Consider the following 25,822-nt stretch of genomic DNA (forward strand, 5'->3'; position numbering starts at 1 on the left):
GCAGCAGCGACTTTGGAAGAAAATGTTCTAACCATGTTTCGAGAAACACCCACGGCTGCTGGCTGCAATCAGCATATAGAAATATATGCAGACAGGTCTTTAAGTGGGATGAAAAAAGTTAGGGCTATCTAAAAGAAAACATGCAAAATATTTTTCTGGGATTTCCTTGCTTTGTCACCCGACTGGTATTTTGGTTTCTCTCTGAGATGTTACTGCATCCAGATATATAACACATTAACTGACACACAGTTAAAACCAGCCAGTACTATTGGCTTTGTCAATGGGTGTTAGCTGTTTAAGATAAATGAGTAACAACAATGATTTGTTATAAATAATCAACATTTAAAAGATTTCAATTCTGAAGTTGTGAGACTGAGTTCTGTAAAAGGAGTTTTGGCCTTCAGTTATGTGCGCTTTATGTTCGATATGCTTTCCCTTTTCTTTCCACATCTTGTCCCTCAGCACATCTTCAACCTCATCTCTTTCCTCTTCAGCACCCTCTTTTCACTCTCTCCTGAATGCACTTTCTTGCATTACCCTAACTACACCGCCCCCAAATATACACAGCACTAACTCCCATTTAAGCACTTTATTTTCTTTTAAATTTGCCTTGTAAATATTTTGACATCTGTGTACTCCCTTCATACACACATTCACATAGAATTTCAATTGCAACTAGAATACCTGGCCATTGTCCTGTGTTCTCTGCAAAGAGGCCAAGTCACTGGCAGGCACTTTGCTTTGGCTTCAGCCTCAGCGCCAGAGTACTTAATCAAAGTTCCTCATAAATACCTGGCACGACTCAAAGTATGCACTATACAAGAGCAATAAAAAGACAGATACACAACATGATGAAATAGCTAACACTCCTGGGGAATGCAAGATTAAGTAAAACATGTAAAATAAAAGAGGAACTAAATCGTTGAAATGCATTACCTAACGTTTTTAACGTTCATTGTTGGTAATCAATATATGTTTTTGGCATTAATGTTAAGGGCATGAAGATAGGGCCAGTTTTAACACCATACACCATGTAACTGTCTTCACCATTGTTTGAAATGGCCCTTTTTGCATGGTTATCCCAAACTTTTTTGCTTCTTCCTCCTATTTTTTCCTGACCGGTTTGTGTTGGTTTTAGTACTCTGGGCACTTTACAACTGCTAATCAGAGCTTAAGTGCATATGCTCTCTGTAAATTGTGTTATGGATTACTGTTTCCATGATTGGATATTTGATTTACTTGTTAATCCATAGTAATGTGCACTAAGTGTGCCAGGGCCTGTAAATCAAATGCTACTAGTGGGCCTACAGCATTGATTGTGCCACCCATGTGAGTGGCCCTGAAAAGGTAACTCAGACCTACCATTGCAGAGTCTGCGCGCAGTTTGTAACTGCCATGTCGACTCTGCCAGTGCACACACTTGCCAGTCTCTAACCTTCCGTTTTCTTACATGTCAGCCACCCCTAAGGTAGGCCCAAGGTACCCCTGTGGGAAGGGTGCGGTGTATGTGAAAGGTAGGACATGCCCTGGTGTGTGTGGCATGTCCCGATAGTGAATTACGGCCAATTTCGTTTTTCACTATTGCAAGGCTACCTGTTCCCCATAGGACAGAATGTGGAGTTTGGTTATAACATCTTATAAACATAACTGGTCCGGAGAGTTAGGTAGGAAAACAAAGTTCAGTATGCATGAACTCAGAATCTAAAGATGCATCTTTTAGTGAAGGTGATTTTTTACATTCTGTGTTTGAAAATAGCACATTTAGAAGGTAGGTATTTTCTTGCTCAGTCATTCTGTGTGCCTCTGCTGGAATGTGGATTGCCTGTCTGAGTTTTGGATGACAGAAGGCTGGGGAGCAGGAGTGGCTCCAGATAGTCTAGATGGGTCAGAAAAGGGCTGAATAGACCTGAGCTGCAATTGGGGAAGAGGAGGAGATATCCTTGCACCTCAAAGGGCCTGGTCTGCCTCTGACAATGCCGTCCGCACCTCCTGTCACACCAGAGAAGGCAGAACTTGTTCTGGCTGGGCACAGACACTCTCTGCCTAGGAGATCCAAGGATTTTGGGATATAAATATTGGGGCCCAGACCCCTGAAATTTAGAACTCTTTTGGACCAAGAAGACTGCCAAGAAGAAGAGCCAGAAAAGCTGTGAGGAGGAACGACCACTTTGCTGTGTGCTTTGCTGTGTTGGCCTGCAGTGGCTATTTCGGTCTTGGGCAGTGAAAGGACTGGACTGAACTTTCTGCAATCTACTTTGTGAGTTTCTCCAAGGGCTTGAGGTAGAGCTTGCCCCCTTGTTCAAGAAGTCTCAGGAACAGCAAAGACTTCAAGCTATTCTGCCTTCAGCACAGGGGACTCTGTGTTTTGTGCTGTAACAGAAGAAAAGCCACCCGATGAAGTCTAGCACGCCGCTGTTGACTCCTTGTCCTGAAGGCATCGCAGAGGGCACTGCCCCAACACCGCACCACACCCCTGGTCTCACGACGATGCCTGCTGACACCGTCACCGAGCCACTGCTCGCACCGTGACCTGTGAACGCCGCACCACCTCGCGACGACGCCTTGGTATCCACGCTGAAATCTAAGCCGCTGCTTGCACCGTGGTTGAAGGCACCGCTCGGAAAGGTACACGACACACTGCTCTCATCCAGCACCGCAGCCTAGGCCTACCGATGCCATCGACTCCAGTTCGTCAGCCAACCACAGCACTTTCGCAACGACGACGAAGCTGCACGTACCGTGATCTGTCAGCACCACGATCCTGGTCTCACCGACGACACAATCTGATGCCAACACCAAGCTGCTGCTCGCACCATGACCTGTGGACACCTCATGCCACACCGCTGTGCACCACAGTACCCGACAGCTGCCGATGCCAGCGCTCCTGACTCCAACAGAGAGGAGATCGATCTGCAACGTGTGTGACTTTGAGGGCCAAGACGACTCCTGCACAGACCTCTGGAATGGACACCTGTGGATGCTGTACTTTCGGAAGCTCAACAAGAGGTCACCGACGCCCTGCATTTCTAAAAGGTACTGTTTGCGGGTCTTCCCGTCACCGTAGCCGGCCCGCAACGTCGCGGTCAGCCAGAACTGTTTGGATTGGTTTATCCACAACGCCATGATAGCCCCGGATGGAGCTATCGACACCAAGGAACTGTTTAAGCATATTTTGATAACTGAAGACTTTTTAAATACTGAATTGTTGATTTTGATAGTTTTTGGTCTTGCCTTAAATACATAATAATATATTGGATATTTTTCTAAACTGGTGTGGTGTCCTTTTGTAGTTTTTACACTGTATTACTGTTGGTTATGTGCAAATGGTTTACACACTGCCTCTAAGATAAGCCTGACTGCTCGTGCCAAGCTACCAAGGGGGTGAGCAGGGGTTATTTTAGGAGTGTAACTCCCTTATCCCGACTAGAGTGGTGGTTTCTGCCTGGCTTTGGCACATGCCCTTGCCTACCAAAAATCCCATTTCAAACAGCCATACAGCATGTAACTGTCTTTACTATAAGCACATATTTCTACCTTAGTACTTCGCTTGGATATCATATTTTTATCAACTTTGCATGGAAACAAAAACCCTGCTCGTTTTATGGATTTGTTTTGCAGGGGAACAAATACAGCAGTTCCACTTCTAAAGGGGCCAGCGACCTGCAGCCAGTGCCTGCGTGTCACAGTGGGGGATGTTACAGTGACCAGGGGCCTCAGCACAATATACATAACACAAGATTAGCATTATAACACTTCCCATTACCAAGAACAAGGCGCCAAATCACACGTGCTTGCATCCAGCGATATCGTGTGTCAAATGGGAAAGGGGGGGATCTATGCCTGTGAATGACAGGTGTCTGGCCTTATGCAGGGATACAGAGTCTAATGCCGAAAAGGTGATGCTGACAGTGTCATTGGTCTACAGTGGATACCACTATAGACTAAAATGGCAGTGAAGGGAATTAGAAATAGAAGACCCGCATCACACTGCAGAAAGTTGATTTAGTGCCTGGCTCCGCCTCCTTCCTCAGAGTGAGGTGGGGTAGGCAGCCTAGGACAGACAGCTCACATTTAAACTCATCAATTTGTTTAGAGGTACGATCAAATCTCTAAATAAATAAATCTATTTAATTTTTTTTAGGTAAACGTAGGAATTTTAGAGGGGCGCAACTCCAGAGTCCTAATGGAGAAACCGCCCCTGCTCCTCATGTACAGCACAGTCAGCAGCTGCTCAGGCTTCTCTCATGCACAGTATGGTCAGCAGCGGCTCAGGCTGTTCTCACAGAGTATGGGAAAAAGATGAGGGTAGAGCATGGTCAGCAGGTTTCAAGCTATCCACACACAGAGCAGGTGCAGCAGCCAAGTATTCCCATAGAAACATTTGGCATTCTGGGACTTGTAGTTTCAATTTTAAACACAAACTGCTGTTTACTAAACAGCCATTAATGTGAGAAGTTGATACATGAAATAACATCACTAGATTCCTATCAAAAAGGGAACTGTCTGACAACAGTTGTACACGATTCCCTGAAATGAAGATAAAGCGCTTTGCAATATTAGCATGCTGTAGGGAAGGGACACGAGCAAGGGGTGCAGTCAGTACCTTCCAACACCCATCCGCTGCCGAGCCCAGGGCTGGGTGCTGGATCCGGTGCTGCTTGGCATCTTGTGTAGAGTTTGGGTCTGCGGTGCAGTGTAACGTGTGTCACTGTTACATTCCAGGAACCCTGGGTGCTGCTTGGTAGCTAGTATAGAATCAAGGACTAGTATATGGGCCAGTTTCGTGGATACTACAAACCTACATGCTTCTAGGTAGCTGTTAATCATTGTGTTGGGGTACAGTGTCCTATTGGTATCCAATTCTATCAGCTGGTGTAAGATGGCAACTAGTGCTTATGTACAGTGTCCAGTGTACTGATGAAGGATTCAAGGGACCATCAGCTACATTTAAAATAAGTATTTTAAATTATTTGTTCATGCATATTTAAGATTAAAATAGTTTTACTGATTTATTTTTAAACTAATAAACATTTCCCTATACTTTACAATAGAGAGATTCACGCCCCAGTAGAGGAGATCCCCGTCTCCATGTGAAAGTAGTAATTTTATACTCATAAATTAGGCCCCAACCCCTAAATTAAGGTAGCGGGGAAATGTAAGGTATGCAAGTCTAGACTTTTGAGCAACTTTACACTCATAAATGGTGAGTAGCCAAAAATAAGAAAAGTTACTCAAAAGTGTGAGAGTAAACTTAAGCATATAGATTTACTCACGTGTAAGTTTATCTTTGTAAATAGCCCCCTCTGTGTCTATGGGGAAATGTGTTGCTACATAAGGGCCATTGCTCTGAGCTTATTCCCATCACATAGCATGCTATGTTACCTTGCATTAAGTAATTGTCTGTTCTGGAGTCAATTGTACCATGAACAAGCCCCGTGTTACCTTCCATTCTTACCTCAATACCAATGTGTGCCGACCAGCATCATGTGGTATAAGAGGCTAAGCACATAGAAAACACTCAACGATCAGAAGGGGATACATTCCTTGGAGAGCAGCTAATCTGTACGTTATTATCCTGTTCTGGAGCAAACTTTGGCACACCCTATGTCCAGTGTGACCTTCCTTTCTTTTTGGGTAAATTCAGGAGCAGCTAATAATGTACCATGCCAAGAATAGCGTGGCCTTGCATTCTTTATTGGCCAGGTCAAGCGCATCTAATAATGCGCCATGCCAAGCACCAGCGTGACCTTGCATTCCTCATGGATCAGTTCAGGCGCAATAATGTACCATGCCAAGCACAGCGTGACCTTGCATTCTTTATGGGTCAGTTCAGGAGCAGCTAATAATGTACCATGCATGCCAAGAATAGCGTGGCCTTGCATTCTTTATTGGCCAGGTCAAGCGCATCTAATAATGCGCCATGCCAAGCACCAGCGTGACCTTGCATTCCTCATGGATCAGTTCAGGCGCAATAATGTACCATGCCAAGCACAGCGTGACCTTGCATTCTTTATGGGTCAGTTCAGGAGCAGCTAATAATGTACCATGCATGCCAAGAATAGCGTGGCCTTGCATTCTTTATTGGCCAGGTCAAGCGCATCTAATAATGCGCCATGCCAAGCACCAGCGTGACCTTGCAGTCCTCATGGCTCAGTTCAGGCGCAATAATGTACCATGCCAAGCACAGCGTGACCTTGCATTCTTTATGGGTCAGTTCAGGAGCAGCTAATAATGTACCGTGCCAAGAATAGCGTGGCCTTGCATTCTTTATTGGCCAGGTCAGGCGCAGCTAATAATGTGCCATGCCAAGCACTAGCGTGACCTTGCTTTCTTTATGGGTCAGTTCAGGCGCAATAATGTACCATGCCAAGTACCAGCATGACCTTGCATTCTTTATGGGTCAGTTTAGGAGCAGCTAATAATGTACCATGGCAAGCACCAGCGTGACCTTGCATTCTTAATGGTCAGTTCAGGCGCAATAATGTACCATGCCAAGCTCCTGCGTGACCTTGCATTCTTTATGTGTCAGTTCAGGAGCAGCTACTAATGTACCATGCCAAGCACCAGCGTGACCTTGCATTCTTTATGGGTCAGTTCAGGCGCAATAATGTACCATGCCAAGCTCCAGCGTGACCTTGCATTCTTTATGTGTCAGTTCAGGAGCAGCTAACAATGTACCATGCCAAGCACCAGCGTGACCTTGCATTCTTTATGGGTCAGGTGAGGTGCAATAATGTACCATGCCAAGCTGCAGCGTGACCTTGCATTCTTTATGTGTCTGTTCAGGAGCAGCTACTAATGTACCATGCCAAGCTCCAGCGTGACCTTGCATTCTTTATGGGTCAGTTCAGGCGCAGCTAATAATGTACAATGCTAAGCACAGCATGACCTTGCATTCTTTTTTGGTCAGTGCAGGCGCAGCTAATAATGTACTATGCCAAGCACCAGCATGAGCTTGCATTCTTTTTGGTCAGTGCAGGCGCAGCTAATAATGTACGATGCCAAGCTCCAGCGTGACCTTGCATTCTTTAATGGTCAGTACTGGAGATAATTGCACCACTCGGTGTCATCCCTTCCCCAGTACCTGAATTAGTCACCCCTGTGTCACAGTCTACATCCATGATGAGTACATAGCAAACATTTACAGAATACACCTGAAATAAGACATCACACATCCTTGCATACAAGGCCGCGCGGCCCCCACACTGCGCAGCAGTGGTCCGGTCCCCTACCTTGCCGCGTCCGCCCCGCTGGTGATGAGGGTGTTGATCAGCAGCTCGTGGCCGTATCTTGCCGCCACGTGGAGAGGGGTGTTGCCATCCTTATCCACACAGTCAATTTCTCCTCCTGGAAGAGACAATTTAAACACAGTGTAACACATTCCGACTTCGCGTGTGACCCGGTAACAATAAATGTCAGCTCGCATCACTCCAACCCACGCTTCAAGCGCTTATATTCTAGTCGAGGCAGATTTTTTACGGCAACAGCTGAAACAAAGACGGCCTGAGGCAAAGTGCTCTCATATGTAAGGAACACGCAGAGAGAAATGTCTGCAGCATGCAGGGGTCTCGTGCGCCATCAGTGTCAGGGCCTATCAGAATGGCACGCGGCAGGAGGAGGTTAGCCCTTTAAACATTCATATCCTGATGACTGTATCCAGGCGCCAGAGGCACGACATTTAAAGGTCTCCTTGACTTCGCCCTGTTTATTTACTTTTATTCATTAATCGTTATCAGTTTTATAGCGCGAAGCAATCCAAACAGTTTCAGAACGCTTCACAAATGGAATAACGTGGGGTTGCTTTTATATTCAGCATACACGTTTACATTAATATCTTGCATAAAATTCACCTTTATAATACAAGCAAGGAAACGACCAGAAAGGTTGAAAAAAGTCACAAGTGTAGGCATGCAAGAAAAAGATGTCCATACAGCGTCCATCAAAGATCCCTGGGGAATATCGCACCCAAATTACTGATGCAGTGTGAATGTATCATGTCAAGGTATATGATTCAAACTTCTCCCCCTGGAGTGCCATCAACACGGGATTTACCACAGGAATCAGAAATACTATACCCAATTCCGGTGGTAAGTGTCGATATTTCTGCCGATGAAATGCTCCTGAGATTATCAGGGAGGTTGTAGTTCTGCGATTCGACCAAAAACACAATTTACAGAGGAATCAAGAATTACATGGGACCCGTGATAGGGACGGCCGTATATAAGGTCAAACAGCGCATGTCACTACTAGACAAAAATTACATTTATGATCGTTTTTTAAAGTAACACATCTAGGCAGTCATCATTGTCATGAATTGGCAATATTGTTCAAACAACAATATGCACAAATCGGTGGAAAGGCAAACCTAAAAATTAAGACTTTTCCTGTGTACCTTAGTGTAAAAAAAAACCTTGATAAATCTGTGTGTATATGTGTGTGTATATATATATCATGTGATCAAGTCCCCTAGGAGGGACGAAACGCGTAATGGCAGCTGCATCTGTTTAGGAGTGAGATTAAACATTGCAGTTCAACAAAACTTCAGTGGTCCGTGCTCGTCCTTCGCGCGTTTGGAAAAGGCGCAAATGGGAAGGAGTATTTGGTGATATATATATATATATATATATATATATATATATACACACACACACATAAATGCATGGACCAAAGGCAGCACAGACCACAGCAAAACAATCAGGCGATCTTTCAAACCTGCGCCTTCTGTCAGAGTGTGGCGATTACTGCTGCATTCAGCTACCACCGGCCACCGAGTTCCTCTACCATCTTGTGCAGCTCTCAAAACTAGCGACCAGCCTGTGACCATATCTCTCACATTTCCAACGATTTGAGCCCACAATTTCCCTTTTCTTGACTTTAATGTTCTTCGTTGAAGGGTGCAGATTTTCACTTTCTCGCAGTGGGCATTGAAATAGTGTTGGTAAATGCTTTTATGGCAAGCATCATTCAGATTATCCATTAAGATAGTCTCCCTACCTCTACCTGTCTGACAGGAGGGGTCTCTAGTCAGCAAGCACCCATTACCCGCTCTGGCTATGCTATATTTTTGATATTGGAAAAGGGGGGTGGTGATGGACAGAGTTTCTGAATGATGCAGAATACTCTTACCAAGTCAATAGATCATGGTTTTAATCCATCACCGTTTTTTAGCTCACTGCACCATCCCAGCTCAGAACCTGGCTATATGCAAATTAGTCTGTTCCTATCCCAGTGCATGATGGGAACAGGGCAAACCAAACTACCAAGCCAATTCTTATACTGGGAAGGAAACAAGCTTCCGGGGACCGGTTTCTGGCATCACAGCCTTCTTCGGCCCGGCTTGCTTGAATCCTGATGGTGCAATGAGCAAGGGACTCACGTCTGAGTATACCCTCCCACACATAGTGTGGATAAAAACGATATTGGAAAAGGGGGGTGGTGATGGACAGAGTTTCTGAATGATGCAGAATACTCTTACCAAGTCAATAGATCATGGTTTTAATCCATCACCGTTTTTTAGCTCACTGCACCATCCCAGCTCAGAACCTGGCTATATGCAAATTAGTCTGTTCCTATCCCAGTGCATGATGGGAACAAGGCAAACCAAACTACCAAGCCAATTCTTATACTGGGAAGGAAACAAGCTTCCGGGGACCGGTTTCTGGCATCACAGCCTTCTTCGGCCCGGCTTGCTTGAATCCTGATGGTGCAATGAGCAAGGGACTCACGTCTGAGTATACCCTCCCACACATAGTGTGGATAAAAACGATATTGGAAAAGGGGGGTGGTGATGGACAGAGTTTCTGAATTATGCAGAATACTCTTTCCAAGTCAATAGATCATGGTTTTAATCCATCACCGTTTTTTAGCTCACTGCACCATCCCAGCTCAGAACCTGGCTATAGGCAAATTTGTCTGTTCCTATCCCAGTGCATGATGGGAACAGGGCAAACCAAACTACCAAGCCAATTCTTATACTGGGAAGGAAACAAGCTTCCGGGGACCGGTTTCTGGCATCACAGCCTTCTTCGGCCCGGCTTGCTTGAATCCTGATGGTGCAATGAGCAAGGGACTCACGTCTGAGTATACCCTCCCACACATAGTGTGGATAAAAACGATATTGGAAAAGGGGGGTGGTGATGGACAGAGTTTCTGAATGATGCAGAATACTCTTACCATATATATATTTTTGTCCATCTGAATTCCCCTTCTCTGGGCAAGCCTAACAATTGCCTCTGTTTTTAGTACAAGATCTTACAGTTTCCTTTTCCTTCTGTGGTAAATTTAATACAAAACAACCCAGGACCATTTAGATTTAAATCACTCTCCTAGGGATTTTGCAAGATGTGCTCTCTATGTATTTACCTTTGTGGCCTCCATTTCCCTTGAATTCACTAGTGTCCCTTGTCCTTTTCTGGAAAAGAAACTTCGAAGCAAATAGTTGGGAACTTGACAGTAGGTTAGAAAAGTTCCTGCATGAAGAAGGTGCACCCCTTGAGAACTTTCCTGCACTAAAAATAGGAACGTAAGCAACTAGAGGCCAAATGTATCATTACACCGCTTGCAAAAACTAGTCAATTTGCAAACAGTCTTTTTGAGACCAGTACTGAATTTTGCAAGCCAACCTATGTTCCAATAGGTCAGTTCACAAAATGTGAAATTGGGGAGGGTCACATTCAGTCCGCACTGGCTAATAAATATTTATAAGGTATATTGTAAATAGCTACTCACTCTGGCTATCTCAAGGATAGTGGTCAAAATTGTTTTAAAGCAGCACGAGTTCCTTACAAGAAATTAGGCTGCTTTTTTTATTTTAAAAAAAAGTTTTTTTACAGAGAGTTGGTAGTGGTCCCAGGGACGACTGACTACTCCTATAAGGTTTTTTTTATAATTCACAAAGGACAAGGCTTCCAAAGTAGGTACTTTTCAATAGTTATCAACTGGGAATCAGTTTGCCAACCATTTATACATGGAGTACCAATTTGCGATTTGGAAGGGACACCTACAAAATGTTATGTTATGTTATGTTAAAATTTGATACAGCGCAAACAGCTGCCCCAGCAAAGAGGCGTCCCGGCGCTAAAGAACCGCAAAAACTCCACGGAGGACAGAATAAGGAAGCGAGGGACCTAAGGGGGAGGGAATAAGTGGGTTTTGACGGCTCTCCGGAAGGCAGACAGATTTTCCAAAGAGCGAATGTTGACTGGCAGGGTGTTCCAAAGTTTGGCTCCCAGTACTCTGAAAGAGCGTCCGCCAGTGCGGGCTAGCTTTGTGAGGGGGACCGTCAAAAGTTGTTGGCCTAGAGAGCGCAAATTGCGCTGTGGCACATAAGGTGTGAGGAGTGGCCGGAGAAGTTCTGGGCATCCAGTTTTAAGGATTTTAAAGATCATGATGAGAGCTTTAAACTGGATTCGAGACTCGATAGGTAGCCAATGCAACTTTCGGATTGTAGCTTTGGCTGAGCACCTGCGGGGAAGCCCGACCAAGGTTCTTGCCGCGGTGTTCTGCACGCGTTGCAGGCGTGCTATCTCCGCTTTGTTGGCGCCCAGAAGTAAGACATTTGCATAGTCCAAGCGGGAAAGAATTGTGGCTTGGATAATCATTTGACGAACCTTGGGGTCAAAGAAGCAGAGTATGGGGTTGAGGCTCCTCATCAGGCCTACACAAGTGGCCGCTACTTTTTTTGTGTGAGTCTGGAAGTTGAGTGAGAAGTCCATCCAGACGCCTAGGTTTTTGACCAAGGATTTGGGGGGTGGGATGGTGCCCAACGACGACGGCCACCAGTGCTGGTTCCAGTGACTAGTGTTCTTTCCGAGGAGCAGCACCTCCGTCTTGCCTGCATTAAGCTGCAGACAATTGTCCGTCATCCACTGGGCCACAGCAGCCAGCCCATCCCTGAACCTTGCGGCAGAGGTAGAGGGACCCTCGGTAAGGGTGATAGCCAGCTGCGTGTCATCGGCGTATGACACCAGCGTGAGGTCCCATTCTCTGGCTACTGCCGCAAGTGGTTGCACATATAGGTTAAAAAGGGATGGGCTGAGTGCAGAGCCCTGAGGGACTCCCTGTCCGATGGAATGGGACTGGGAGAGGAATGGAGGGGCTGATACCCGGAAAGTTGTCCTCCAGGAAGGAGCGGAACCATTCCAAGGCACGGTCCGAGATACCCACAGTGGCCAGACGATTTAGCAGAATGTTGTGGGATACCGTGTCAAAGGCCGCGCTGAGGTCCAATAGGATCAGCGCAGCACTTTGACCGGCATCAAGTATCGTCCGGAGATGTTCCGACGTGGCTAGGAGGGCAGACTCAGTGCTGTGGCCCGGCCTAAATCCGTTTTGAGATGGATCTAAGATGTTATTTAGATCCATGTGTTTGGACAGGATGGTGTTTACGTGGGCCTCTGCGAGTTTGGACAGCCATGGGAGCAGTGAAATGGGTCTGAAATTCTCTAGTTTGGAGGGATCGAGGGTCGTTTTTTTAATAATGGGCGAGACCCATGCTTGCTTCCAGGCAATCGGGACACTGGCCGAGGAAAAGGAAAATGCTCCTTCTAAATTGTGAATTCAGAAATCCAAAATATGAGTTGGTGAAAGTTTACCAACTCCTAAAATGGGTTTGGTAAACATGGAAAACCTCTTTTGCAGTTGCAAACACCCCTATTTGGCAATAGGAGAGTTTGGAACAGCAAAATAGGTTAGTACACCAGACATTAATTCCCTCGCCATATCAGTCTCTATTATATTATTTTATTTTTAAATGCATTTTCCCTACCATTTGATTTCATGGCACAAGCAGATGGACAGAGGCAGTTTTAAAGCTTGTTCTTTAGAACATTGCAGATTGGTGAATATTTGACTGGAGTAATAGTAATCAGCTATGCACTTAATTGTCTACTAAACGGGTTTCAATGATCTCTTGCAGAACCAAAAATAATGAACTATTATGAAGGTCATTAAAAGTAGTTCGGACTAGGAGAATAAGTACCACTCCAAACCAAATCTGGGGAAATTGGGCGTTTTTGAGTTTGCTCAGCTTGAAAAACGTTTTCTAAGTTCGGCCCTGACTAGCAGTGTTGGTTGGCCTGCTACAAACTACCAGCCATTGCAAAGTCGCCTGTACTCCCAGAAAACCCCTCCCTCCCCACTGATAAAATCTCCCAAGTCTTCTCTCCTAGCAGAAAGCTTACAAGAGGATATAACAGTTTCACGGATTTCCCTACCTGATCACTGTGTTCCGCAGGTGACAGACGGGGCTTTAACTAGTGCTGAATGCTCCGCTGGGTCAAGACACTAGTCTTACTTACTCACAGAAGGAGTCAGGCTGCCAACCTCAAACCCGTCTGATGACTGGGCCACAGCTGCTGCAGGGGTCGCGCTAGCCAACGCAAACTCAAATACACTCTTGCCAGTACCCATGAGAGCTCTCTGCTTGATTTTAAGTGGTATCTCCATTGCTGAGCGCCATGAACCAGAAAATAACTATGTGCTTTGAGATTTAGCATCAGTAAAGCCTTTGCTGACAGAAGGAGCTAATCGGTTCTTGACCTGTGGATGGAACAACAAATCACGGTGTTCCTCCCACCCCAGACTGCCAAGGTTTCTGCTTTCACAAACCCAACCAGAGTGAGACATTATTTTGACTTCACCACTAACTCACTAAAATTCAGTGTCTTGTAAATGGCCAAAACCACAATATCGCACTCATGCCAGTTAAAAGTCTTACCGTACCCAGGATATGTGAAGGGCCCCACGAATGGAGGTACATAGGGAGCCCTCTGTAGTCAAGACACCAGAGAAGTTAGAGAGGTATATAGGTTGGCTATAGAGATGGACCTGAATGAGAACCATTGCTCTAAAAGCCTTAGTCAAATTAGGGAAAAGGGTTGTTACAGGTTTGCTCTTAAAGAGCATGGAAGCTGCCAGCCCATACACAATGTCCAGAACATCCTGTGCGTGGGACATTAAACGGTGAGCGTCATGATGTTCTCATAAGCGATGCATCAGTAACCATGGAGACCAGACACAAACTGACTCATGTATGTCCTGTGTATGGGAGAACGGACACACTCAATTGGGGAGCTAATTGTGGCAACAGCACTGTCTTGTAGAAATGTTTACTATAGTAAGGACGACCCTACCTATCTTCAGTTTCATTCGACAGTATGTTATGTAGTGTGTATGCGAGTATTTAATCCCCTGAGATTGTGGCTGTTATAAGAGAAGGGCACTAGAATAATCCAGTTTTTGGTTATATGGTTTAATATTTATTGTGTTTATCTTATTATAATGTTTAGCTACTTCTGATGATGAAAAAAGTTAATGCAAGAAGCAGGTGGCTAGTAAAGTCTTCACATTAAATGGAGTAGCTCGGTCCCTTCTGTATATACATGTGAATGTTTATATTTATGTATATAAATGCTTAGAGAACAGGTTAAGAATATCATATTAGCTAATGTACAAAGGAGTTCATCTGGAGACTAGACAAAGTAATATTACACATACAGAATGTGTGGATGAAATGTGCTACGCATTATTAGTAGCGAAGTTAGGGTGCTATATTACGATGAATGTTTAGAGAGATCTAGTGAAAGGGTGATATCACAGGGCACCCACATGTAGCCGAGCCTAGGGATGTGAGTTTTCAGGGGATAAACCCATCTTTGTTCTTTCATCAGTAGTAGTCTCTGATTGGGGGTTCTGTGACTATGATTATTATTCCTCTATGATGGTCCATCTAATATCATTCTCGCTATGTTGGAACTTCAAAAAAATGGGGTGGCATCCTAGTGCTGTTAAGTTGGCATGTTATGTTATGTTATGTTATTTTAATTTATATAGCGCTCAGATGCCGCAGCCAAGAGGCGTCCCGGCGCTTTCCAGAGATGGTAAAACACAACACAGCAAAGGTGTAGGGGGCATCTGATACTGCTTCTAAGTTCCCCAATTCTTATGTGGATTTTTCTGGATGTCGTGCATAAACTGGAGACCACATGGCCATGTGATCATATAAATCCAGTTGTCTGTGTTGATATTGGTATAGGCTAATGTGCCACAGTCTATTAGTCCCCAGGTCAATGGTTTTTCATAACTTACATGACAGGGCATGCACTGCAACTGTTGAGTGTTCTTGTCTCATCAGTAATATAAGTTGTGTATTTTAATGTAAATTAACCTGTGTGGCATTCTGTTAAATTCTCTTATCCCAAAAAGAAAGCACAAGGAGACCATACAGTATATGGTAAGGCACATATGTTGCTGCTTCAAATCTTCACTGCTTCCAAATTATGTTTTTTCAAGGATGGAACATATACGGTTGCTTCTGTATTGCTTGTGCAAAATTCACAGAAGCGTTACCAGAGGAGGTCAGACTGTGGTTCTGCTTTTCTACTGCCTCTCTCTGAAACAAAAAAACTGCCCGTTTCCTCACGAGGAAGAGAAAAGCAATGTCAGAGAGCACTGTCATCATAAGCCAGTACCTATCCCTAATGATGCTGTCTATGGCAACTCCTCCCAGGATGAACAAAAGCCACTGAGCACCAACAGGTGCCTCTTTTGCTGGCCAGTTCATGAGCCCCTTCTTCTAATGCCCTGACCTTTGTTATGCTGTTGGGCAGGGGTCAGCATCACCTGCTCGGAGTATCCATGCTGCTTAAACCAAATCTCTTCTGCATCTCTCAGATACCTATATATCGAAATTAGGTTTAATAACATGATTTCCTCCATCTCTAAGCACTTCAAACTCCAACCTGCCGTCACCGACACCCACAGCCTCCTTGCTCCAAACTTGGGTCACTGCATAGGAACAGCTCACCACACAGACCACTACAGCCATCATACACTCTCTCCGCTCAGGAGCACCCATGGACCTCTGTCCCCACCATATGTTCAACATCAGAAATGGGACCATCAGCAATGAGCTTACCGCCCTCTTCAACACATTCATCACTGTGGCCACCTTCCCAGAAGAATGGAACCACACTATAGTTAAACCTCTCCTCAAGAAACCGTCCGCTGACCGCTACGAGCTCAAGAACTACCAGCCCATCTGTCTGCTACCCTCTCCCACCTAAGTCTTTGAAAAGGTCATCAACAGCCAACTTACGGAATACATGGAGAACAACGATCTTCTAATCTTCTCCCAATCCAGATTCCATACGGACCATAGGACCAAAACCGCCCTTGTCACAGCCACCGATGACATCAGAACCCTCCTAGACCAGGGAGAAAAGGTCACCTTGATCCTCTTTGACCTCTCAGCAGCCTTCAACACCGTGTCCCACCACACCCTAATCAAGATGCTTCATAAGATCGGAATCCAAGAGGACACCTTCAAATGGATTGCATCCTTCCTCACCGGAAAAACCCAGAGGATCCGCCTTCCACATTGGAACCCAAGAGCATCATCTGCGGCTCCCTCAAGGATCGCCCCTCAACCGTATGCTGTTCAACGCCTACATGATCCCCCCTGGGCCAACTTTATCAGAACACATGGAATTAACCTCATATCCTACACAGACGACACCCAGCTCATCCTCTCTCTATCAGAGGACTCATCCACTACAAGGGCTAAAGTCCACCTGTACATGACCAGCATCTCTGACTGGATGCAAAGCAACTACCTCAAACTCAACACAGACAAAACAGAAGTACTGATTTTCGGGATCAACAACTCCCAGTGCAACAACTCATGGTGGCCTGCTGAACTAGGACTCTCACCCACTCCCACAGACTACGCCCAGAACCTCGGTATCATCCTAGACAGCAAACTCATCATGAAAAACCAGATCAACACAGTCTCCTACGCCTGCCTCCTCACTCTGCGCTTTTTCCAATAGATCTCCCAGTCAGCATCAGACGAACCATCACTCAAGCCCTCATTACTAATCGATTGGACAAAGACAACACACTCTATATAGGAATCACCAATTACCTCTTGAAGAGACTACAGACTATACAGAACTCCCCAAAAGGTCCCACATCGCTACACACCTCAAGAAACTCTATTGGCTCCCCCTCCACAAGAGATGTCAATTCAAGATGAGGACATGCCTACAAATGCCTGTACAATCAAGGGCCTGCATACATGAACTACTGCTGAGCTTCCACCAACCATCCAGACACCTGTGCTCCACCTCCCTCTTCCTCGCTTACACCCCCAGCATCAGCAAAAGCAACAGTGAAGGACTCTCTTTCTCCTACCTCACCACAAAGCCCAAGAACAGCCTCTACCTCCAGACCTAACCCTCTCTTCAATAATTCAGAATGGGACTCAAGGCCTGGTTGTTCAACTGATTCCACCCGAGCAGCATGTCTCCAAGCGCCTGGATACCCTCGCGGGTGAGCAGTAGCAGTTTACAAATCCTGATTGATTGATTTGGTCGATTTGTCACCCAACAGAACTCAGATTGAACCTTTTGTCACTCTGCATTATGCCAGAATTCCCTTTGAACTGCTTAGTCTATTCCTGGACTTTTTATCCAAGTTGTTACCTTCCAACCCTGTTTCTGAACACCACCCTTCCTTGCCCTCTCCCTGGCTTTGACCCGGGGCCCTGTTTGTATTTCACATTGCATACTAGGCTATAAACGAAGGTCTCAAATGTGGCGAGGGTAATTACCATTGGCAGAGATTATTTCAAGTATTTTAACCATAATCTTTTTGTTTTCTAAATGAGGCACCCTTAGTGTGATGGGTGATCCCAGATGTGGGTCTCTTGCTCACTGTGCCACTGTACTCAAGCTGCACCCCACTGAAAAGGCCCAAAATGCTGAACCAGTCTGGGGTTACTCGTGTTCCTATCTAGAGTAGAGGTCGCTTGGTATATTGGGCTGAACTGTTCTTACAGGAGCAGATTCAGGACTGATATTCATGTAGTGGGTCTCTAGGTAGAGTGGACGAAAAACAATGTTGTGAAAGGTAGCCTGAGTCATTACCAGTGTTTGAGAACTATTCAAGCATACACCTATCACTTTTTTATTTTATTAAATGATTAGCACTCTGCCAGTAAATAAAATCTTGTTTGCCACACTAAAGCAAGTGAAGGAATCTATTTTGATCTCATTCTTTACTTCTAATAAGCTCTGGACAATCTTGAGTGCAATTCTTGTCACTTCATGTTGCGGCCGTGACATCCGAGTAACTCTCCTGATAATTTGTAGCTTAACTGCTAGCCCTGCTCCTGAGTCCCACACCTGCATTTCCCCTTACTCTTAATTGGCTTTTTAACTATAGCTAAGAGTCATATATGCCTTCCAGGTCTGCCTTTGTTTTGGTGTTCCTTGCAGTGTTAGTTTTTGGATTCCAGCAAGGAATCGCTGTAGTTCCAATGAATGATGTTATGTGACAATATTTTATTTCAAATGTGAATTTTGTGTGTTACATGGGAAATTTGCATTGGATGGCAACATAGACCAGTGCTGGGAGAGAGTGTTGGAGAAGCCCTCAGAGGGCAAGTGTATTTCAGTTTGGAAAAGGTGATGTTCTTCAACTCTATGTTTAGGCTGGGAGGCCAGTTTTTTTCAACGCGCACAACTTTACTACTATCAGTGTTGATTATTTCATTAATTCACCCTCTGTTCTGGTTCACGCCATGCAGAACACCATCACTGAGGGCTTGCAAAACTTGTGACTTGTACTTATGTATTTTCCAAACGTCTCCAACACAACCTTAGGAACCAGAATTTTATTGGTTAAAAACCCATGCCATTGGGCAATTTGGCAGTTCCAATATCAGTTCCTGGTAGCTCTCGTAACCTTTCTTGGCACTCCAGTTACAGAGTCAACTATTTGTACAAATTCAAACTTTTTGTTTTGGGTGTTATTTTTCTCACTTTTTTATTCTCTCCATTTTATATGTTACTTGTAGTTTCGCTTTGTCATTGCCTCTTTTTTCTGCTCCCTCCATTCCTGCCTGTCACGTTCGCAAGGCTCAACTCAGAGATGTCAATCATATCTGGCTCATCTTTTCATCTTAATGTCACAATGACTATTGATCATTAGCACTCACAATACTTGGCCGAAGAATTAAATATTGTAACAGGTGTTCATTAATAGGAAATCAGCAAATTTTGATTTGTTTCACTGAAAATAGTACACTCGTCTTTCCATACCAAGCACTATGAATGCATTGCAGGAATTGCAAAACATTATAATTGCATGAATAGGTTAAGAAATACATTGAGCAATCATTTTTGGGCTTATCCACATTTCTTTCACTTGGTGGGTATGAGTGAATCTCAAGAAGGCAAGCAACAGATTTACATTTAGTCAACGTTAAGCTTCTCCTCTTGAAACAGATGTAAATATATCAATATTCTACCTAAAGCGTTTTTTTGTGTGCAGAGAAACTTTCTTCCAGGAAGATCAAACCGGCTTTCTTTTCTTTGCCAATGCTTTTAATCGCCTTGTCCTACACTCTTTTAGATCATTTCCAGTTACCACGTGTCCTACTTCCAACCATGGTTAAAGCTAAATGATCTTTTACCTGGCTCACCTGTTTACCGGCTGGTAAAATAAATTGCAGGGATTCCTAAATATCCTATGTATTTTCTTTCACCTATCAAGTGATAAATGCTACTATTTTGCAATTTTCTGGAACAGCACGGAGGCTAATATTATGCTTGATCCGCTTTATTGCCGTCACACAGCAGCAACAAGGATAGAATACTGAATAAAAACAAGAACCTTAAAACATGCAGCCATTCGTTCTCGGTTGCTGCTCACGCACAGAGAAGTACTTTGCATGAGTCTGAGAATTTATGGAAAGGATGTCTGAAATGTATTATGTACGATTATTATGGATTTGTGATCTGTATGAAGAAGTTGGTATTGGCAGCATGTGACGATTGGTCAGTAGAACTGTCTTTATATAGACATTCAGAAAAGGGTCTAGGGTGTTTTATGGTTTGTGTTTACATTTTTGGGTTGATTCGATATAATAGAAGTCTTTTTAGTAGGATAGGGCTGACAGCAGCATAATTTGACTTATTTTACTGAATAGATAGAACTTCCGATTGGTGGCATGTGCGCTTTTATTTGGAAGCAGCACAAGGGTGTCAGACTGGAGCGGCTGAGAGTGAGCGCGCACCTGCTTGTGGAGGATGACCATTCAACCACTTCAGAGCGACCGCTGTTCCTCGTACCCGGCTGTGTGCTGGAGGGTGAAAGCTTCTGTCGTCATGTTTTCAACCTGGTGTACGGAAGTGCATTCGCAAGCATGCAGCAGCCATTATGATTTGAGTCATTTTAGCGCTGGAAGTAGGGAATGGCAGTGACCACATTTTGGGCATTTTTGTCTTGCAATAAAGTTTTTTAGGGTTTATAGTGAGCAGACATTATCAGCAGGATCAGTGGTGTTTGGGAAATACTGGTAAATTCTGACAAGGGGCAGTCAGGATTTCTTGGAGTAAGTTTTGAAGAAGACATGATTTCACCATTAACGCAGACACGTTTGAGTATCAGAGTCTGGATGAGAAGGTTCAGGCTTGTGTAAATAAGTTTTTCTCAGTGTTAGCATCTCAGCTGGGTAAAAGCTTAGATGATTGTGTTTAGTAATTAGTGCTTGGTTTAAGGAAAAAGACTAACACGTCTGAGGAACAGCATTTTTGGTCAGTTGAAGACTCAGGTGAAGGCAGGTGTGTCTATTGAGGGACACAAGGCAACATAGGAGAGAGAGAGAAAAAAAAAAGACTGGAATAGTCGCAGAATGCGGGACAATTGCGCCCAGGAGGGAAATACAATAAGCAGGTGAACACAGGCAATGAGGGGGGGAGGGTCCCAGTGTGCATTAAAGAAGAGCTATTACAAATGGAGGTATCATGATAGTGGTAACAATAACAACGAGCAAGTGAGCCTATCCCACTTAGGGTAAGAATTTGTTCATAAGGAATCGTTTAGCTTCCAATTTGAAAGCCTTAGTTGAAGAGATTCTGCATACTTCCAGTGGAAGAGAATTCCATATCTTTGGTGCAGCGCCGGAGAAAGCTCAGTGACAAGTTCTTTTTTTTGTTAAGGATGAGTGGTTTCAAGAGGAAGGTAGTGGCGCTTCTGGAGGCTCTTAAACTAAAGGATAGTTCAAGTTTTTGCGCAAGGTACCTGGGAGTATTGAAGTGAAGGGCTTTTTGCACCAGAACGGCAATCTTTAACTGAATTCGTGCTTCGTAGGGCAGCCAATTGAGAGATTTTAGGACTGGGGATATATGTTCGTATCGTTTGGTGCCTGTGACCAGTCTACCCGCCGCGTTCAATGATGACCTTAGTGGAGCCAGGGCTTATTTGGGAAGGCCACAGAGGGTAGCACTGCCGTAGTCTAGCTTCAGCAAGACAACTGCTTGGACCACCTGCTTGAAATCATTTAGTGGAAGGAAAGGTTTGATATTTCTGAGTGACCTCAACAAATGGTTTGCTCCCTTATATACATTGCTGATATTATTTTTCATATTCAGGTGCTTGTCCATGGTGACTCCGAGACATTTGGCTGAGCCTATGATGAGAGGACTGCAATTGAAAGCAGTGAGGTGACTCAGCCACAGATCTAGCTTGGGGATGTGGTTCGGAGGGAAGATGAGCAGGAATTCTGTTTTGGAAGTATTAAGCAGGAGATCATTCTCCATTAACCAGTTTTGAGTAGACGTTAGGGTAGTGTTGAGGGAGATGATGTTTTCCAGGGACGAGATTTTCAAATAGAGTTGCGTGTCGTCCGCATACATGTGGGAGAGAATGTTCATGGAGTTTAATGAGTTAGAGAGAAGTTCCAGGAAAAGGTTGAAGAGCATAAGCGATAGAGCGGACCCTTGGGGGACCCCCATGAGTACAGGAGAGGGCTGGTAGAGAGAGTGGTTTGCCTTGACTCTTTGTGATCTGTGATGTAGGAAAGACGAGAACGATTGTAGCACCTGATCAGCAAAACCCATTCTGTTTTGCAGGATGGATAGGAGGTTGTCATGATTAACCGCGTTGAATGCGGAGGAAAGGTCAAGGAGAATCAGGAGGCAGGATTCGTTTTTGTGAAGCATTTTTAAAATGTCATCCATAATGTGAGTGAGAGCCGCTTCAGTGCTGTGCCCCGTCCTAAAACCAGATTGATGCAAGTCTAGGAGTTAATAATTCTCTATGTGAGCACAAAGTTGAGAATGAACACGTTTTTCTAGAGGTTTCGCTATGGTGGGGATGTTGGAAATGGGGCGGAAATTATTGAGATCAGATTTGTCAGCATTAGTTATTTTTAGAATAGGTGATACCTGAGCTGCTTTTAGGCAATTAGGGATCATGCCTTGTGAAAGAGAAGCGTTTAATATCCTTGTCTAGGTGGGGTTGAGTGCATTCTTGATTTCTTTGAAGATGGCCGGGGGCAACGGGTCACTGAAGTGGTTGGAAGGGTTGATATTCTGAAGAATCTTGTGGATGTCATTTTCACTAAATGGGGTAAAGGTGCCCGAAGACGCATTGTTCTTAGTGAGTACAGACGAGAGATGGCAAAAGAGGTGAGAACTTGGCAAAGGCCGGAGTGTGTAAGACCAGCATAGGTAATAAGGTGGCATATATGCCCGAGTTGTATCCTAAAATTATGGTGTTTCTAAATAAATCTAGTCGGGATTTTAGGAAGGGTCTGGATAAGGGTCTAAAAGGTTCTCAAGATCGACAAAGGTTTTTGATATGTGTGAGGAGGCATATATGAATAATAGAGGCATTCATTTGGAAGAGATGCATCAGTGAGTGTATAGGGCAATTTGTTTATTGGGAAACTTTAATGCGGCCTTTGTGTTGACAGGAGTAGGAGTATCCTTATGAAAACAGTCCCAACGTTGTTTGAGCTTGCAAATTAGGAGTCAGGGTCAGAAGCCAATGAATTGCTTTTTGGTGAAAAGTTTGTGAAGGATATGTCCAGATATGTTGGAACTTTCAATTCAATTCAAAAGGTTAAGGATATTAGGATGGTTTTTGGTGGGGCCGGGAGAATGTAGGTTTGGCTCCCCAGGCGAGCATATTGAGTCACAAGGGCATAGTTTTTGTGAGGATCCAGGCCCCTCAGGGGATACCAGGCACCAGACTTCTTCCCTCAGCATCAAAAGGGAAGGGCAAGAAGTTTGAGAGGTGACAGAAGGGCTAGAGGAATATCAGGTATGTTTTGCAGGAGGCCCTTCATGCATCCAAGTAAAACTGAGTTTTCGACACATTGGAATGAGATCACAGCAAATCTATGGGTTTTGGAGACAGTACAGGGTTATGGTATAGAGTTTCTAGGGTTGCCAATGCAAATAAAGAGACTAAGAGTTCTAAAATGTTCAAAGGAGCAGGAGGTTTTGGTCACTTAAAAGGTGGAAGCACTTTGGAAAGGGTACAATAGAGGGAGTATGGAGAGATTCAAGAACATTAGTAAGGAATATTGTTTTGGGTAGAGCAGTCCAGTAACTATTTTACGGGATCTGAGTGGTTGGGTGCAGTTCAATGATTTCAAGATGGAAGGTATTAATTTTTTGAAGGATCTCCTGAGAAGAGTACATTGGTTAAGACGTAAGGATTTAAAAGATGAGTATTTAACTGTATCAATCTGTTTGGAACACAGGGATTATCTGAAGTTTCAGTGGCAGGGGAAAATGTGAAGGTTCAAGTTTCTCCCATTCAGGTTGATGTTGGCTCCATGGTGTATCACAAAGTCATGACACCAATAATGGCTTAGTTGAGATAAAGAAATGTCCAATTAATAGTGTATTTGGACAACAATTTGATCATGACGGAAAAGAGCTAGTAGTCTGAGTTAAAAAGGTGCTGGGTTTCGTGGTGAACAGAATGAAATTGTGTCTGCTTCCGAGTCACAGGGTGGTATTTTTAGGTTTTCAGATTATGTCTTGAGTTTACCAATGGAGTAGGTGAGGAAGATCAGCAGGGAGTTAGGGATGGTGAAGACATCTGATTGGGTGTCATTACGTCAGTTGGCAAGGTTGTTTGAATTTATCAGCTTCGATCCAGGTGGTCTGCTTGTTCGCATTACAGAGCTTTGCAGAGGTTGAAAGCTTATCTTCGTTTGGAGACGAGATATTTTTTCATGTCCTGTGCAGGAGGGGGGGGGGGGGGAGGATTTAGGGGAATAAATGCTGTAAAAATGTTTAAATAAAATAAAATTAAAAAATGGAGACGAGATATTCCCAAAAAATGACATTGGATTTGGAAGAACAGAAGAAATTTGATTGGTGGATGGCCCATTTAGAGGGATGGAAGGGAAGGGACATTTTTGGAAATCTACCTGAGTTGGTCATAGAATCTGACATGAGCCTTCAAGGCTGGGAAACAAGATGCAGATCCATCAAGACAGGGAGGAAACAGTTGCTAGAAGAAAAGGAAACAACTGGCATTGCCGGCAGCTTTCTTTGTGGTCAAGTGTTTTGTCATGGATCATGTGAAGTGCTGTGTGTTGTTGAAAATGGACAATGTGTCGGAGGTAAGTAGGTCAACAGATTAGGGGGTCCACATTTAAAAGCTTTAGCAGATTTGGGAAGAGAATTTTTGGCATTTCTGCCTGAGTCGGGATATCATGGTTTAGGCACAGCATATTGAAATCTGAGCAATTCACTGGTGGATTAGAATCAGGAATCTAAAAGATTGAAGTGCTTGTTGTGAGAAGTTAGCCTGGCATATGATGTCCACTATTCTAGTGGGTAACTTGCACCAGCCTAAACGACCCTTATTGATGGTGGTTGTAAAGTCAACCTTATAGACTACCGATCCTAGTGGTAGCATGGACCAGCAGTTACACTGAGTGAGTCTCAAACTCAATGGGGACAAGACAGAGGTTATGATGTTAGGACGTTCGGCCCCATCCTCCCTGAACTCCATCTGGCCGGCCTGTCTGGGTCCCCCCCCCAATACCAAAGGATGCCATTAAGAGCTTGGGCATTTGGCTGGACAGAACCCTAACGCTGGACCATCAAGCGGTTAAGCTGTCTGCCACTTGCTTTGGCATTATTAGAATGCTGAGGAAGATTCTCCCCCTGTTACCTTTCCAAGCTCGGCAGACTGTAGTGCAGGGATTGATCCACTCCAGGCTGGACTTTGGAAATGCACTTTATCAGGGAGCTCCTGACTTCACTGTGCGGAAGTTACAGGTAATCCAGAATTGTGCAGCCCGGACTCTACTCCAAATCCCCCGTAGGTCCTCTGCCAAACCTGGATTGGCAAAATTACATTGGCTCCCTGTGAGAGACCGGATTACTTTCAAATCCCTTTGTATTGCCCACCAGTCATTCTGGGCTACTGGCCCTTTGATTAACCGCTCCTTAATAACCCCATACCTTCCCAGTAGACAACTACGTTCATCCAGTGCCTATCTTGCAACGGTGCCCAAAGTCAACCGGGCTAGGTCAGGCGGTCGTTCTTTCACTGTGAACGCTGCCAAGCTGTGGAACAGCTTACCACTCCAACTAAGGTCTAACTCAGACCTAACCTCATTCAGAAAACATTTGAAAACTTTTCTATTCAATAAATAGTTTTTCCTTCTCTGTGCCTAATGAGTCTCACTACTCACAATTTTTTTTATGCAATCCAGCGCTTGGACGCCTCCGGGCAGCTACTTCGCGCTATATAAGACACATTTTCATTTCATTTCATTCATAGGCTAAGACTTCAGAGAGCATGTGAAGCAAGCTGTTTTACTAATTATAATCCCTTGGATACCAAATGAAAGGACATCACACAAGGTATATATCAAATATATATGTATTTATTTATAAAACAACCTCTCTGCACTCTTTTTGAGGTCACAAGTTACTCAATTAGCATACGATAATTTGCACAAATATAGTTTTGCCCTAGGGGCCTCACAAACCATATACTA

At 44.3% G+C, this 25,822-nt stretch overlaps 1 protein-coding gene across 6 annotated transcripts in view; it reads right to left on the bottom strand.

The window, feature by feature from the left end:
* ANKRD44 (ankyrin repeat domain 44) overlaps positions 1–25,822 on the bottom strand; it is a 766,729-nt gene that overhangs the window by 343,297 nt on the left and 397,610 nt on the right. For all 6 annotated transcript variants that reach the window (XM_078680434.1, XM_078680433.1, XM_078680431.1 and 3 more), the window contains one exon: positions 7,233–7,347. In XM_078680434.1, coding sequence (XP_078536560.1) covers positions 7,233–7,347 — 115 coding nt within the window. The remainder of the gene's footprint in view (positions 1–7,232; positions 7,348–25,822) is intronic.

This window comes from Lissotriton helveticus, chromosome 3_1 (genome assembly GCF_964261635.1).
Source record: "Lissotriton helveticus chromosome 3_1, aLisHel1.1, whole genome shotgun sequence".
Classification (NCBI taxonomy): domain Eukaryota; kingdom Metazoa; phylum Chordata; class Amphibia; order Caudata; family Salamandridae; genus Lissotriton; species Lissotriton helveticus.